General features: G+C 37.6%; 1 protein-coding gene across 2 annotated transcripts in view; it reads left to right on the forward strand.

The window, feature by feature from the left end:
• The window catches only part of kcnh7b (potassium channel, voltage gated eag related subfamily H, member 7b), a 44,899-nt gene extending 33,064 nt beyond the window's left edge, over positions 1-11,835 (forward strand). Inside the window, exons 9-15 of one of the 2 annotated variants that reach the window (XM_081603797.1) lie at positions 138-392; positions 3,523-3,728; positions 4,305-4,395; positions 4,536-4,697; positions 7,407-7,563; positions 10,413-10,539; positions 11,439-11,835. In XM_081603797.1, the coding sequence (XP_081459923.1) occupies positions 138-392; positions 3,523-3,728; positions 4,305-4,395; positions 4,536-4,697; positions 7,407-7,563; positions 10,413-10,539; positions 11,439-11,744 (1,304 nt within the window). In that variant the 3' untranslated portion in view covers positions 11,745-11,835. Of the gene's footprint in view, positions 1-137; positions 393-3,522; positions 3,729-4,304; positions 4,396-4,535; positions 4,698-7,406; positions 7,564-10,412; positions 10,594-11,438 lie in introns of both variants that reach the window. The other variant, XM_008404023.3, reaches the window with a different exon arrangement.
• The last annotated feature ends 4,199 nt before the right edge of the window (positions 11,836-16,034 follow it).

Consider the following 16,034-nt stretch of genomic DNA (forward strand, 5'->3'; position numbering starts at 1 on the left):
TCTTCCTTAGCGAAAGTGCAGTTATTTATCTTGTATCTGAGGACAGCTTCCACTCTGTAGGATATAGCTTATTAAAGCATTGTATGGAATATAAACCATTTTTGAGCATTTTGCTGACAGAGATGTTTGTGTGTCACAGGTGTTGAAAGGTTTTCCTGAATGCCTGCAGGCAGATATCTGCCTCCACCTTAACAAAAATCTTCTACAGAACTGTAAAGCTTTTCAAGGGGCAACCAAAGGGTGCTTGAGGGCCTTGGCCATGCGCTTCAGAACCACTCATGCTCCTCCTGGAGACACTCTGGTCCACAGCGGAGATGTTCTGACGGCTCTCTACTTTCTGTCCCGTGGCTCAATTGAGATACTAAAGGATGACATTGTGGTGGCCATTCTAGGTAAATGTACATTTTAATTGGCTATTTTTATTGCAGTTTTGCAAAATCCATTATATCTCTTTTTGATTGGATGGATGGATGGATGGATGGATGGATGGATGGATGGATGGATGGATGGATGGATGGATGGATGGATGGATGGATGGATGGATGGATGGATGGATGGATGGATGGATGGATGGATGGATGGATGGATGGACTGCAATGCTGTGGGCAGTGTAAACTGAATTGCATAAAGATTGTGTTTGTCTGACCTTTTGCTAGAGAGCTGAATTATTTATGCATGTGGCGACAGTCTCTGTTAAACATTAAATCCTCAACTCTTTCGCAATAAGTGATCATCTGAAAAATGTCAATATTACCTTTTGTATCAGGAAACACAGTGAAACCTCTGATTAGAAATTTTATTTGTTCAAACGTGAAATCTGTAAATTTAAATTTTACATGTAAAAGCTGTTTTCCCACTAACACTGGAAGAAATGAAACTATTGATCTCCTTAGTGATAAATAAAGTATATTCTATTCTATTCTATTCTATTCTATTCTAATATGCTGTAACTCCCCAATCACACCTATCAGAAATGGGAAACAATCAGAATAACAGTATTTTTTGAAATAACAAAAAGCTAGAAGTATTTCATCAAATAAATAACACAAAATAATAACTATAAAGACACTAAGACCACTTGTTGTAGCACACATGATGCAGACAATGGAGAAATGGTAGAGGTGGAAAATATCTATTTGAATGAGTAACCACTTCCATTAGGATATCAGAAAAAAAATATTAGGAGATTCTCCATTTTAGGGAATACAGATTTCTGTGGACTCACTTTCCAACACAACTTAGGCAAGGCTGTATCAAGTTCAGGTCAGTGACTTTACAGTCTGTGCTAGCGCTCACATCGCTGTCACTCGGCTTGAATCTAATAATAAATTGTTCCCTGGCTGGAAACAATTTATAATAATGTGCATCACACTAACATTATACAGATTTATGTTGCATGGTACGACAGCTTTGTCTCATTTAGGCTGTGAAAAGGAGCATTACACTTCTCATCTCTTTGATGGCTCTGTAAGGGAGAGCCACCACACCGTCATCGGCTTCTTTGCTGATATTATGACAGCTGCAGGAAAAGCAGGCAAACCACAACAGGGTAGACAGCTCACATGCAGCAGCAACACGTGAAGCCTACTGATAACACAAAGCCAGGTTTGCTAGAGGAGTGAAGCTTGGAGGCTCAGGAGGTAAACACATTTACCTCCTGAGCACATTCTCTTCTAAATTCTTTGGTGGGAAGATAAATTCTGGATCTCTGTGCAGAATTCTGATTTGTAAAAAAAAAAAGAATAAATATTCAGATGTGTATTGTATTCCCAAATGTCTTTGTACTTAAAACAGTTATTTGACAACTAAAAGTTGGCATGAAAAGAAATGTCTTGATTGCTGTAAAGATTCTAATAAATATTTTTCTATTACAAGCAGCATCACTAAACTAAGTTGACATTTTTAACCAAATGCAAATATAAACAAATCTTTTTTGTTTGTTTGTTTTTTTGTTTGTCTGTGTTTGTTTGTTTGTTTGTTTGTTTTATGTTACAACCACAAAGTTGAATGTATTATATGGTGATTTAATGGAACAGATCAAAAGAAGGTACCTAATTGTTTAGTGAAAAAAAGATGACATCTGGTTTTCAAAAAATATTTACAAATGATTGTTTGAAAAGTGTGACGTTGATTGCATTCAGCTCCTTGAGGGAATATTTGGTAGAGTCAGAGTTGGATGCAGTTCCAGCTTTAAGTCTTTAAAGATATGTCTTGACAAGCTTCGCACATGATTTGCCAGTTTTCCTTTGCAAAACATCAGAATTTAAGTCAGATTATAAGGATATCTAAACATCAATTTTCAGCTTGTGCCAAACATCCTTAATTAGATTTAAGTCTAATTATGTCCTCAGTGTAACGTGTGGCAAGCTGCATGTGGGGTGGGATTTGGCTTCTTCACAGCAATTGAACAAACTTGCCAGTTTTCTATAATGGCAACATTTCTGGAGGGGATGACTAAAAGTTGCCCTGTCAACACATTGACCTGTAGTTCTATGCAGATACTCCAAAGTTACCATTGGCCTCTTAGCTGTTTTTCTGATTAGTGCTATCCATGTCTTGGTCTGCAGTTGTGAGTTTAAGAGGTCTTGTAAGGCACTATATATACTGTGATCAATAGCAATTTTCTTTCCCTCTAATTTGGAGACATGGAATGCTACGGGGTTATTTTTTTCTAACCTCATTAAGTCTCTATACCTTATACTGGATAATGCCCAGACACTTTTTTTTTCTCCCCTAATAATGCTGCAAAGCTGGTAGCATTGGTGTGAAATTAGTCTGCTGCACTAACAATTATCTAGATCCTTGTGTTGAGAGCTGCTTGCCGGGGAGAAATGTATCACTCTGTGTGCGGTTTGCCTCTGCGGTAGAAAGGTGTCTGGTGCGTGCTGTGAACGGTGCACTGGCAGCCAGCGTATCATATCTCTCCTTCCTGAACCCCTGCTTACACAGTTGGCATTTAGTGAACCCCACACTGCAACAAAGGGATTTTTCATGATGGCCTTTAGACTAGACCTCTTGTCCTTTGCAGAAATGGGTCTCTATTTAAGTAGAAGGGATGCTTTTTGTACCACCAACTGAAAAATAAGCCTATTGTACAGCAGATTCCGTGATATTATGAGAGTTCGCCGACAAACTGGCTTCATTATGCGCTGCTGTCTCCAACTCAAATATTTCCTTTGAAGTGCACAGCAAGTAATGTGTGTCAATCACCAGCAGCCCTCTCTTTTACCGCACATCAAAGTTGCTTTGTGTTAGTGCTTATTCCTCAGGATGAATAATGGATCAAAGATAGAAAGGCAGCTGATGCCCAGGCCTTGGGAGAACATCTTCAGAGAGAGAGGAGACCCAGTTTGATTTTCATTAACCACAAAAAAGAAGCACCTCCTCTGCCCTTTGGAGACAAACAACAAACAGATTGATGTCCCACTGGAAATCTAACACAAATTCTTCTGTGTAAGCACATAGGTAAAGAGGAAGTATGTCTCCCTTTCGCTAATTTTCTCCCTTGTGTACCTTTAACAGGAAAAAATGATATATTTGGAGAAATGATCCATCTTTACACCACGCCTGGGAAGTCCAACGCAGACGTGCGTGCTCTGTGTTACTGCGACCTGAGTACCATTCAGAGAGAAGACCTGCTGGAGGTGCTGGATATGTACCCAGAATTCTCTGACTATTTCTTCAACAACCTGGAGCTTACCTTCAACCTCAGAGACGATCCGACAAAGGTTGAGATGCTTAAAGCCGTTTAAGAAAACACACTGATTCGCTCAGAAGTTTGTGTGTGCTCATTAAGGTTATCTGTGTCGTTATTTTTTTTTGGGGGGGGGCATTAATTTTACATTTGAGCCTGTCTTCTTTTTGCTGTGGAATTACACAACAGATTGCAACAAATTACTGAAGTGAGTTCTAAAATCAAGAAATAGATCCTGAAGTTTAACTTTATCCAGCGTTTTGATGGCTATGAAAAGGCATGAGTTATTCTTTTCTTCAGCTTGCTAAAATTAAACCACACAGTTCCCCTACTATAAATTCCAACTTGTGCACCCAACTCAGTTTTATTTTGTAAATCAAAAAAGTTGTTTGTTTTATCTTCAGTCTGACCCACTAAAACAAATGCTTAAAAGTAATAAAAATAGCTGCGCCTTTTTTGCCAGTTATGAGCATACTTAAACTTCTGAACGCAACAGTGTTTTGTGTTTTCAACTATTGACCATTTGTTGGAATCTAATATTTTTGCACAACTTCTGAATTATTAAAAATATTGACCATTTTATTTAGTTGATTAAATCTACTCTTTTTAGTCTGCTGGTGTCCAAGAGGGTGGTGATCCAGATGCTGATGATAATAGAAGCATGAAAAGAAGAATCTCGTTCACCCCAGATATACCTACAGGTTAGTAAAGACCTTCAAGGCATGCACAGCTATTAGAAATGTGCTCTTTATTATTGCTTTTTTTTTTTTAAGAATCTGTGATCTATGTGGAATATACCCTGCTGTTTTCCCCACTGACTTCTTGATTATTTTCCCCCCAGAGGAAAACAAGGAAGCAGATAAGGATATTCAAAAAGAGAGAGGCTCTAACTCCTGCCTGAAAAGGTGCTCAGTGGCCCTGGGTTCTTCCTCACTCAGTGTTCCAGTGCTGGACTCGGACCTTATTGTGAGAGACGGCATGGACAGAAGACCCTCTATAGAAGGTAGGATAACCTATTTATAACTGAAGCGCAGAAATAATTTCACCTGCAAGCTATTTCTGAGAATTTACTGGGTTCAAAGTGGATATGACCTTAAAGATGAATGTGGTGTGTGATTTTAAAAAATTACTTTGACCTCCCAATTTTTTTTGACAAATGTCTTGGCATTGATTTTTTGATTTTTTTTTCCCAGGAAGTCAGACTTTCTAGTGATCTTTTACAAATTGTATTGATCATTTGTTCTCTAGGTTTTCTGAAGGTTACCAAAGCTTTTCTTTGGACTCACTAATTGCTTGTCTGGTTTTCACATCAGAACATGACAGCTGATTGTGCAGTGTGTGCTTAAAAACTGAAGAAACCGGGGAAATGGAAGACACAAAGGGAAAAGTATCAGGCTTGAAAAAACTATCAGCAGTGAAAAGTCTTAATAAGCAGGAGGGAAAAATGTCTAACACAGATCTGAAACAGGAGTTGAGAGACGAATTCTCCTTCACATGATGCTAATACCTAATTGGAAATCATTTATTATGCTAGAATAAAATTGTCAAACTCTGTTCAGTAGTGTTCATAAATTTAACTAACAGTTTTGGCAATCGGCTCATCAGATATCAAAAAATTGAATTCAAATTAAAGTGGTCCTTTGCAAAGCTGTCTGTTATGTGTGGACACAATGTTGGTTTGTCTGTTTGGATTAAAAGGAGCTTTTTAACGAGTGAATGATTCATCCGTCAGAATTAGGTGGATTGACACACACACACACGCACACACACATACACACACAAGAATAATTCTCTAACAATCGACTGGTACAAAGTTGAAAATTATTGATGAATGAGCTGAAGAACAAAACATTTAAAGGACCTTCAGAAAGACTGCAGTACTATTGATTAAGAAGACCACGAAAGGTTACAATAAGTTGTTATTTGGAAGCGATGTGTAAAGAAATTCAAAATTATTTAAAACTTTGCACAGAACTGTAGATTGATTCCTCTGAGTTATTAGGTACAGATTGCTATTTCCAGAAAAGAGACACCCTTTGCCTTCAAAACAGCCTAAATTTTTTGTGGCCTACAGTCAACGGGGTGTCAGGGAAACTTTGAAAGATTTTGGCCTCTAGTGTTCCCCGCACAGCTACAGTCAATTAGTGAACTTCTCCTGAACACGAAGGAGAAACCAGAGTGAAAACAGAAAACAGCCTCGAACTAAACTGCATGACATTTCACTAAGCAACAATGTAGTTTAATGCAGATGAATAGCTGTAAGTCTGAAACGAAGATATTTGCTTGCAAAAAGAGACATTTTGAGAGTAAGGGCAAAGGTCTCAGTGTGAGCTGTGACAGTTTGAAGAATTAAAACTAATCTGGCTGTTAAATTTTGAAATTCCAGTGCTGGTTAAGTAGAGCAACGTAGTGACTGCTGGAAGCATTTGGATTAGACTCTTAGGCGGGCAAAATTGGTGTGAAAACGGTTTGGTTGTTTTAAAATTATAGGGGTGTAACAGTAAACACAAACCAATCTTTTCTAAGTACCTTTTTTTAAGCTATGGCTTTGTACATGTTCAGTAACTTCAATCAAATTTCTTTTATTTTATTTTACTTATAAAGCCACTTGAAAACTGCCAGTGTTTTGGGATTCTTGAATAAGACTGTGCCAATTGTTTTAATGCAGGGAATCCACTGTACAATTTGAACTCCAATACACCATAAAAAGAAGACAAAAAAACAAAAACAATGCAACTGGCGGGACACCTCTGACTCTTGAGTGTCATGTATGCTGTGTGGCATTTCGTGCTGGTTGAATGCTCCGGGCGGCTGGATGTGGACTTTTTTCTCAAGTATCATTGGTCACTCGGGGAGCGAAGTTAAGTGTAATGTTACGTGACTTTGTTGCTGTCAAAAAACACCAACAACGTTTTGCTTTGGTCCACTTCTTTTTCTTCATAATCACTGTGGCTGACTGAGTAACCTTAATTCTCTCAAATAGCAGACTTTAGCTATAAGCAGACTTTAGCTATAAGTGGACAATGCTTCTGTTCCGTTATGCTTTGGTAACGTTGTTCAAAGTAGAGTGACGGATGCATTAAACAAATATTCTGCTTATGTTCAGGTTTAAAACAAGGAGGTTATTGTTGAGGACACAAATGAGCTGATTTGAAAGGGTTGAGCTGAAAACATTAGCTAGAAATGTGTTTATCATTAGCCCCCGCAAAAGAAGTATTTTTTATTATAATCTAAAGTATGGACCCTAAGGACAACCTATTCCAGTCATCCTGAGGTTCCTTCTCAGACAAAAGTTGTTCTCTCATTTGAAAGCTGTTGGAGATCTGAGTGGAAAAAAAGCATCTGAAGACTGGTCAGTATTTAATCTGTGCAGCTCATGCTTTAACAAACCCACCTGCAAAGAACACTCTTTCAGATAAAATTGTTGAACTAGCCTGGTCGTTGTTTAAACCCACAAAAGGGGGGCACAGCACATATCACAGGACAGCCGGCAGGAAACTGCCGTGTGCCCAGCAGAGATAACAACAGGGCAAACATTTGTTGCAGAGTCCACCTGCAACAAAAGCTTGATAGATTACAAGGACAAACCTACACACAGCTCTGGAGCAAAGATTAATTGCGTTCTATTTTGGTTTTCTGTTTGTGTGGTGAGGACGTTGTTCTGAGCCACATATGAAAAATGTAAAGCACATGTGTTGGTGTGGTTGTCCAGATCTGCGCTGTGATAAATGGGCCTGTAAGAAGCCTGAGGACTACCTGGATGAGTCAGCACAGATCCAGGACCTGAGAGAGGACGATAACTCTGCCAGCGAAATCACATACGGCGAGGTGGAACAACGCTTAGGTCAGCTTCAGGAGCACTTAAACAGGTACAAGTTTTTAGAGTCAGCAAAATGAAGGTCCAGCCTAATTTTTCTGCCATAGTCTATGAATTAACCGGCGTGGAAATTTTATTTGTTCATACAAACATGATGTTTACATGATGTTTTTTTTTGTGCTTTTGCCAACAAACATATAGGTATAAATCTGTGTGGATTTTTTTTTTATTCATTCTTTTAATGAAGTGGAGGTTGCAGCTGCTGTCTTTGTTTGGACAGATATAGGACAGAAATCTCAGTGCACCTATATTTATATGTGGGGGAGGCACAATAGCAAAGAGTAAGAATTAATCTAAATCAGAGAAAAATAAGAACAAACCTAACATAGCTTGAAGTTGTTGAAGTGCATGCAACATTTACAAAGTTAGATGCTAAAGCTATATGTAAATAAAATTGTGAATAATTATCAGGTGATGTGAATTTATCCTCTAGAAAACAGGTCAGCTGGTGCTGATGCTAATGTCTAGAGACTTTCCAGTGATTAATGGTTTAGGTAAAGGTTAGAAAAACTTATTATTGCTCATTTAGCTTTACAGATTACACATAAACTTCACACATGGGATCTTTGGTGATGAATTTCTAAGTACATTATAGGTTCTAAGATGTGGTGTGGCCATTATTTGACCCCAAATAAGTGGATTGTCTGAATTTGTGTGACTTAAATTAAAGTTTTGTATGTTTTGTACTTACATTTGGGTCTCTACTGCTTCTAGAAAAAGAGAAAAAAAAACATTCAGATACTGCTTACATCCTTGCTGGATCCACTTCTTCTGCTCCAGGGTCTGCCTCAGGGTCAAAGATCTACGGTTGTTGTGCGTCCGTTTGCAGCCATTTTCACATGCATAAAGTGCGAGCATACACACTGAATTGGGTGGCGTGGCCAGGAACAGATTATTTGCATAGAGTGACAAGAGGGCATAAAACAGCTCATTCTGAACCAAGGAAGTGAAATCTTATCTGAGAATGATGTCTTGCAAAAATGTAATTAACATGTTTTGAATAGACTTATGGGCGATACAAAATTGAAGGAAGCATCATAATAAGTGCCCATTAACGTTTTTTTAAGCCCTGTGTACGGCAATGCATAATCTAAAGGGTAGTTTGAAAAATGTTCATGTCAAATGAACAAAACTGAACTCAGACAAAACTGAACTTACCAACCTGACCACAAACTGATGGCACACATAAATCTGACCAGGGTTTACTAAACACAAGATGATTCATATCTCTAACAAAACTTGGACATGGACTCTAAATACAAACCGCTAACAACATACAAAAGCTACTTAAACTAAAGAATACACATTTATGCCTCTTTAGCGTGAGCTAGCGGTGCAATCCAATAAGCCCCTTTTGTATTTAGCTGCTTAGAAACCTGGCCACCATTTTTGGCTTAGCCTTGTAGACCGCTGAACATCAGTATATAAAAGACGAACTAACCAAGTGCATTGAAAGTGTGCACTTACAAACTGGACTAATTAACAAAATAAACATTCTTAATTGGTTAGCATGGATGAAAATAAGCACAAATGCACATATTATGCTAAATGACAATTACTGACTTCTATGTTGCGTGGTCACCTTGAACATAAAGCTATTTAAGAAACATATTCAGCCAACACTGGGGGAAGAAGAAGCAAAAGCCATATTTATGCACCTACCACTTCAAAGTTTGTTTGTTTTTTTTCACTACTTTCCTTTAAGGATGACATAGTTCATAATATTTTTACATTGTCACCTCCCACGCTGTTAAAAGGACAGAAAACAAGCATTGCATGTCCATGAGTAGGTGGAGGAAGACAAGGAGCTGGCAGAATCTGTTGTAGGAATCAGAGTGGGAGGCTGGATCTACTGGAAGCAGGATATACTGATCTCCACAGAACCACAGCATATTAAACTTGAGAATGAGTTGGAGCAGAGTCTGTGCTATTTTTAAGAGGTGTTAAATAGAACAGAGGAGAAAAAAAGTGATGACTAAGGACGAAGTCTGAAAGAGAAGTTTAAAATAAAATCAATGTTTTTTGGGGGGGGGGTTTCAGGCTGTTTTCTATAAACAGGCATTTTATTCTCACCGTTTTGTGAATGAGGAATCACGTCGTCCATAGATACTGTAGCAAGCTTGCAGCCACCTGAACTTGCATGAGTTTATTTTTAGCTGGGATTGTAGCAGCGAATGTGAGAAGGTATCACGGTTCCTGAAAACTGGGATAACTCATTTTACAGTGCACAAAAAAAACAAAAAAAACATCTCATTCACTGCACTACACCTGACCTTATTTTCTCCCTAATGCACACTGGCTGCAGGATCAGCAGCACTTTTCTGTCACGTTGAGTTTTTTCCTGGCTTAACATGTCTGAAAGCATATGGCAGAGGAAGGAAATGAGGTGATGTAATATTTTCTGTGAAAGCTTCTTGAAAATGTCCCCCCACCCCCCCTCCCCCCTGCCCCTCAAAATCAGTTTGTTACATAAAAGGGAATATGTTGCTGCTTATGAAATTCATTGTACCTCAGATAAAACAATTGAGTGATATCTGGTCCTAATTAGATTGACTTAACAAATATAATAAACTAATTTGCACAATAAATGGTGAACTCACACCTCCCACACAAAGCTCATTATCACTGCTTGCCGGAGCAGTATTAGTCTTCCAGCATGTGTTTCTACACCTTTATATTATCTTTATCAGTCCTCCGGAAAAGAGCATATAAGCTTAAGCTCCATCTACCGCTCAGTAACATGCACCGGGTGTTTTTAGCCCTCATTAGACTCAGCCAGAATTATACATTCAGCTCTTCTGATTTTGGTAATGCTAACTCATTGTTTTGGGTCTTTCTCAGGTTGGAGTCACACTTGATATCAGATATTCAAACCATCCTGCAGATGCTGCAGAGACAGCCGACTCTAGGACCCCCCGCCTACAGCACCGTGACAGCCAGTCCAGAATATCAAAGATCCGCTGTGAAGGTTCAGCCAGTTGCTCTGTCTGCAAGCCATTTATTCAGCCATACAGACACTCAAGTATGAAGACTTTCTTTGTTCAGAAGTCTGAAATTTTGCTTAAGTGTTTATGTTGTTTGAACCTTATCACATTAAGATGAGTTGCAACCATAATCTTCTATGTTTGCGCTGGACATTTTTTCTATTATATCAACAAGCAGCAAAAGGTGAAATCCAAAAAGTGTGACATGGATTTGATATCAATTTTTTTTACTCTGATACCCCTCTATGAAATCAATTAGTAGTACACTTGTGTAGACAACTAAAACACAAGCTTTGCAGGCCACTTAATTAGTAAAATAACATTTCTGTGAATAAAGTAATTTCAAGATAAATCCTGCTTACCTGTAGGCCCCAGAGTTTTGTTTGTCAATATTAGTCTTAGCAACTCAAGTAGAGGAATCTGTCAACAGGACAACTATGTAATAACAAATATGGCTCGTATGAAAAGGTGGCAAGAAAAAAAAAAAAAACAATTGTTGAACGAAAGGCATTAGAAGTTTGTCTTAAAGTTAGTCACAAAGCCTTGTAGTTGAGAATGAAAACAAGTAGAAGAGCGTGCTCTAGTTGAGGCAGCTAAATGTAGGGCCATCCCAAAAGAAAATGTAAGAGGCTGCTAAAACTTTAACCATTTTTTTTTTATTTGTAAAGCACTTAAAAACTGAATAATTTTTCTTTAACCTCACAAATATAAACTTTGTTTTGTTGTGTCACAGGTTTCTGGTTGTACCATGACAAAATGTGAAAAAAATTAAGTTAAATTAAAATAATCTTTGCAAGAGACTGTATGAATTGTAAATGTAGAGCACACACACTATGTTTGAGATGCTGAACCTATTTTCAATGTCTTTATTTTTTATTCTCAGGGCCCCAGCCAAAAACTGGAGAGCACCATTCAGGAATCCAAAGACTCAGTGTCCAGCGCGGCCGCTGCGAATGCACCCATAGAGGACAGCCTTACAGCATTTTTTCAACAAAGACATGCAGACATGCATCAGCAACAACAACAACAACAACAACAACAGATCCCAGCACATCAACAGCCAGCGCTGATCCCTCTTCCCACTCAAACTTCATCTGCCTCCTGCTCTTCTGCGCTGCCCTCCGGCCCTGACCACACCTCAGAAAGACACCACACACATGTCTCAGACTCTGAGGTTCCCAGGACATAAATTCTCTGCAGCACCATATGATAATATTGGAATTATTATGCCGTAATTAATAAGTAGCACTCTTTTGTTTGTTTGTTTTATCAGCATGCTGGCACAGACATCTGCATCTTAAAGTGGCTATGTTAAAGGAAGGGGAATATATTTCATTGTGCATGTGGTGAAAATGTTTTTAGTTTCCCTCTCTTTCTGTCCTTTTGGAAGAAGGAAACTAACAAGAGTTGCATATTTTGGCACTTTTCAAAAAAGATATTTAAACGTGAACTCATTTTATCCTAAAAATCCACATGAAGCCAGAAGTCTGTTCGACTAAGAGGAGACTGCTGTTATTAGGCAGCACTTTTTTTTTATTGGCATTAACAGTTGGTTGTATTAGAGCAAAGACAGCTCGCATATTTAGAGTTTTGTAAGATTTTTCCTAATATTCCGCTTCAGCTTTCACAGTCAGTTCCTTTAGAGTGGGACAACAGACCAGAGTCAACCAGAACAAAGAGCAACCATCTACTGAAAAACCTGGTTGGGTCACCGGTGTACCAGTCTTACCACTAACGCATTTATTTACCAATACAGGGAAAAACCAACCTGACAATCAGAGAGCGGTGTGTCACTCTGTAACATGTCTAAACAAGAAAACCTGACTGACCTACCTCACACACAATTACTGGTCTCTCATAGAAACCAGCAACTTCTGCATTATTTCACCACATGCAAGGTTTTTTATTTACTCTGGTGTCAGTTGTTCCAAAACTTGACTCAAATCATTTCTTATTTAAAATCTTGTTTTTTGAGGGCTTGATAAACATCTTTTGTGAGATTTTAGGAAAAATAGGGTCGTAAAACTATCACTGACTGATATATATATATATATATATATATATATATATATATATATATATATCAGAGTGATAGAGTGATAGTATATATCAGAGTGATAGTTTTACTACCCTATTTTTCCTATATATATATATATATATATATATATATATATATATATATATATATATATATATATATATTTATTTATTTTTATTTTTTCTGATCTGGCAGATGGACACAGTGACGTTGACAGGGAGTCACACAGACTCCCTAAGTGCAGATATTGGATCCAAAGAAAGACATAAGTAAGTCAAGCTGCCAGGCTGCCACATGTGCAGAAAGGAAGAGTGCGCTGGTAGCAGAAAGCTACCAAAGCTACCATGGTAACCCATGGTTGAAATGAGTATAGTTGGCATACTGAGGATAGTTAGCATAAACTCAGCAAAATTAGACATTATGAGGTTGGAAAACTGTGGGCTGGTCCAATGAGTCACAATTTCAGCAGGGATATTCAAATGGTAGGGTCAGAATTTGGTGTAAATATCAAAGTTTGAATTCATCTCGTCTTGCATCAACAGTTAAAGTTAGTGGCGGTGGTGTATTGGAGATAATTTCTTGATACCAAATGAACATTGTCTGAACAGCATAGGCATAGAGTATTATTGCTGACCATGTTCTTTATGAGCATAGCATAACCCTCCTCTGACGACTTCTTCCAGGAGGATAAAGCTCAGTGTAACAACGATCCAAATCATCTCAAAACTGTTTTGAACATCACATTGAGTTCATTCTACTCCAGTTTCCTACACAGTCAACAACTCTCAATCTAAGAAAGCACCTTTGGGATGTTGTGGAACATGAGATTTGCATCATGAATATGCAGCTGACAAATCTGCAGTTTGTCAGCATGAACCAAAAATCATGGTTTTGGCACCTTGTTGAATCTTTGCCACAAAAGGTGTACCTAATAAAACGGCCAGCATGTGATTTTTCTGACAACTCACCAGGACGCATCTACTGTATAGCATGCTGCCAAATCATGTAGCACTTTATCAATCATTGTTGACGTATTCAAGCGAAAAGCAAGAACAAAAAAAATAAAAAATGAAGCTTTTGGTCAAGATTGGTGATGCTGGTTGTTGACAGGCCGTCAATCTTTTCAAGTCTGGCAGGCGGCTGGTGAGCACAGATGTTTGTTCAAACTGTTGACCCTGTGCAGCCTGAGACTTTGAAACCGAGGGTGTGAGCCAATGCAAGGCCTGGCACTGCTTTGTGTCCTCATTAGAACCTGAAGTGTGAGGAGGTGACTTTGTTACAGCAGGAAAAAATGACGACGCAGCGGTTCTTTTTCCATTTTCTGAAATCTTTGCATAGTACCTGACACTAAGGGTCTGACAAGCCAGTGGGGAAAAAAAAAAAAAAAAAAGAAAAAACTGCATTCTGCAAATTTCCTCTCCTGGGACAGGGGATATCGCACGATACTGACTACATGGATACCCTTAACAGTCACTGCTGAACCTGATCATTATACCCCATCTATAGTCTGAATCCTGTGTGGGTTACACAAACTATTTCCTAGAACTTTTAGAGCGATTCAGCATTACTACTGAGGTGTGTGAACAGTTTTCTCATCCTTAGCTGTATGCCTATATTCTTTGCAGTGTGACTCAGGGGCCACGGATAATTGCACTGCAACATACATCACAGTACACTATATATTTAAATGATGTGCATTATTATTATTATTATTATTGCAATCACTGATGTGCACCTACTGTACTATATTAAGCAGAATGCACCGTGCATGCTTGTTTGAGCAAATATCATAACATGCAGATTTGAGGATTATCTGCTGTTATCCCTGCCTCGGACACGCAAGTACGATGCAGTGCATGTGTTGTAAATTCTATTTATATACTGTTTTGCACTGATTTCAAGCCCAAAGTAGCACAACATAAAATGATGTCAGCATTCATGTGTTTTTGTTTATATATATATATATATATATATATATATATATATATATATATATATATATATATATATATATATATATATATATATATATATATATATATATATATTATGATGTGACAGAAAAAGACAAATTTAAAGATGGGATTTCACTTAATCGTACAGTAGGAAGGCTCCAAACAGGGACTTGTGCCTATACAACTAGTCCAAATGATAAGTCAGCCATCTTTATTAGTAACAAAATCACATTCATGAATCCCATTGTGTGCCCGTGTTATTTTGGATAATGCCCACCTTACTAAATATTATTGAACAGCTGTAAAATAAACGATATATAATTGTATGATGTAAATAGTATTTTTTACTCCATCGTTTATTTATGAGATTCTGTAAAACAATAGAATATGCTTGTTTTGAAACTATGGAAGCAATAAATGAAAAAGTGTTGAAGTTGTGTCTTTCACTTTTTATTTTAAATTATTAATTTTCTCCATTTCTCTGTGTTCCGCAACCTGTTGATTTATTCTATTTTAAAAACAAAGTTATCATTGTGTTGTTTCAGATGAAATTTGATGCCTACATGATTAATATTTAAGTTTTTTTTTTTTTTTTGCTTTGGTATGGATTAATAAGTCAGCCTACTTTTGAACTTAAGTGCCTAAATAAAACATATGTGTAAGTGAAAAAAAAAAAAAGTATTAATTCCAAAGTGAATTACTTGAGTCTAGATGGATTTTTCAAACCACAATATAAAGTCAAGGAAATAATACAGAATTCTTTTTTTTATTCAAAAGGTTTTATGTATTATGGCATGCAGGTGCATTTTGCTAAATTTCACACATACTGATATATTTCAACTGTTTCTTTAAAACAGTTTTTTGTGCAGGAATGTCGTGCAACTGTCTACACAACAATAAGCAAGACCAATGATTTTACAATTGTCCAGCAGACAGTCACAAACACCCTCCACAAGACAGGTAATCCACAAGCAGTGATTTCTAAAACTGGCTGCCCATCAGTGGGAAGTTGAGTGGAAGGAAAATGTGGAGTAGAAAAGGCTGCTAAGAGTAACAGGGATAACCAAAGTCTTGGGAAGATTTTGAAGCAAAACCCATTCAAGCGATTGGAAGAGATTCGTAAGACTTGAATTGCAGCTACAACCAGACATATCCAAGAGATGGAATATATCTGCCACAGTCCTTCCATAAAGCCAGCCCGAAACCAAACACAATGTAAGAAGTATCTTAAACACTTTTCACTGCACTGTACTGTAAATTGAGATTAGATAGCCATAAGAATTTATATAATATGTTTTTAACACACCACTTTGTTTGTCATTAATTAACGAGTATCTCTTCGAAATTAATTACAGAAAAAAAATTACCTCCAGTTATATTCATTCCTATTAATTTAGACGCACCTGTATGGTTAATGTTGAAGTGTTTCATAAATGTGGTTTAAATCGCTGTTATCAAACAGTGACATCTAGTGGCCACTTTCAAT

Source organism: Poecilia reticulata, chromosome 2 (genome assembly GCF_904066995.2).
Source record: "Poecilia reticulata chromosome 2, P_reticulata-male-v2, whole genome shotgun sequence".
In the NCBI taxonomy this organism is placed as follows: Eukaryota; Metazoa; Chordata; class Actinopteri; order Cyprinodontiformes; family Poeciliidae; genus Poecilia; species Poecilia reticulata.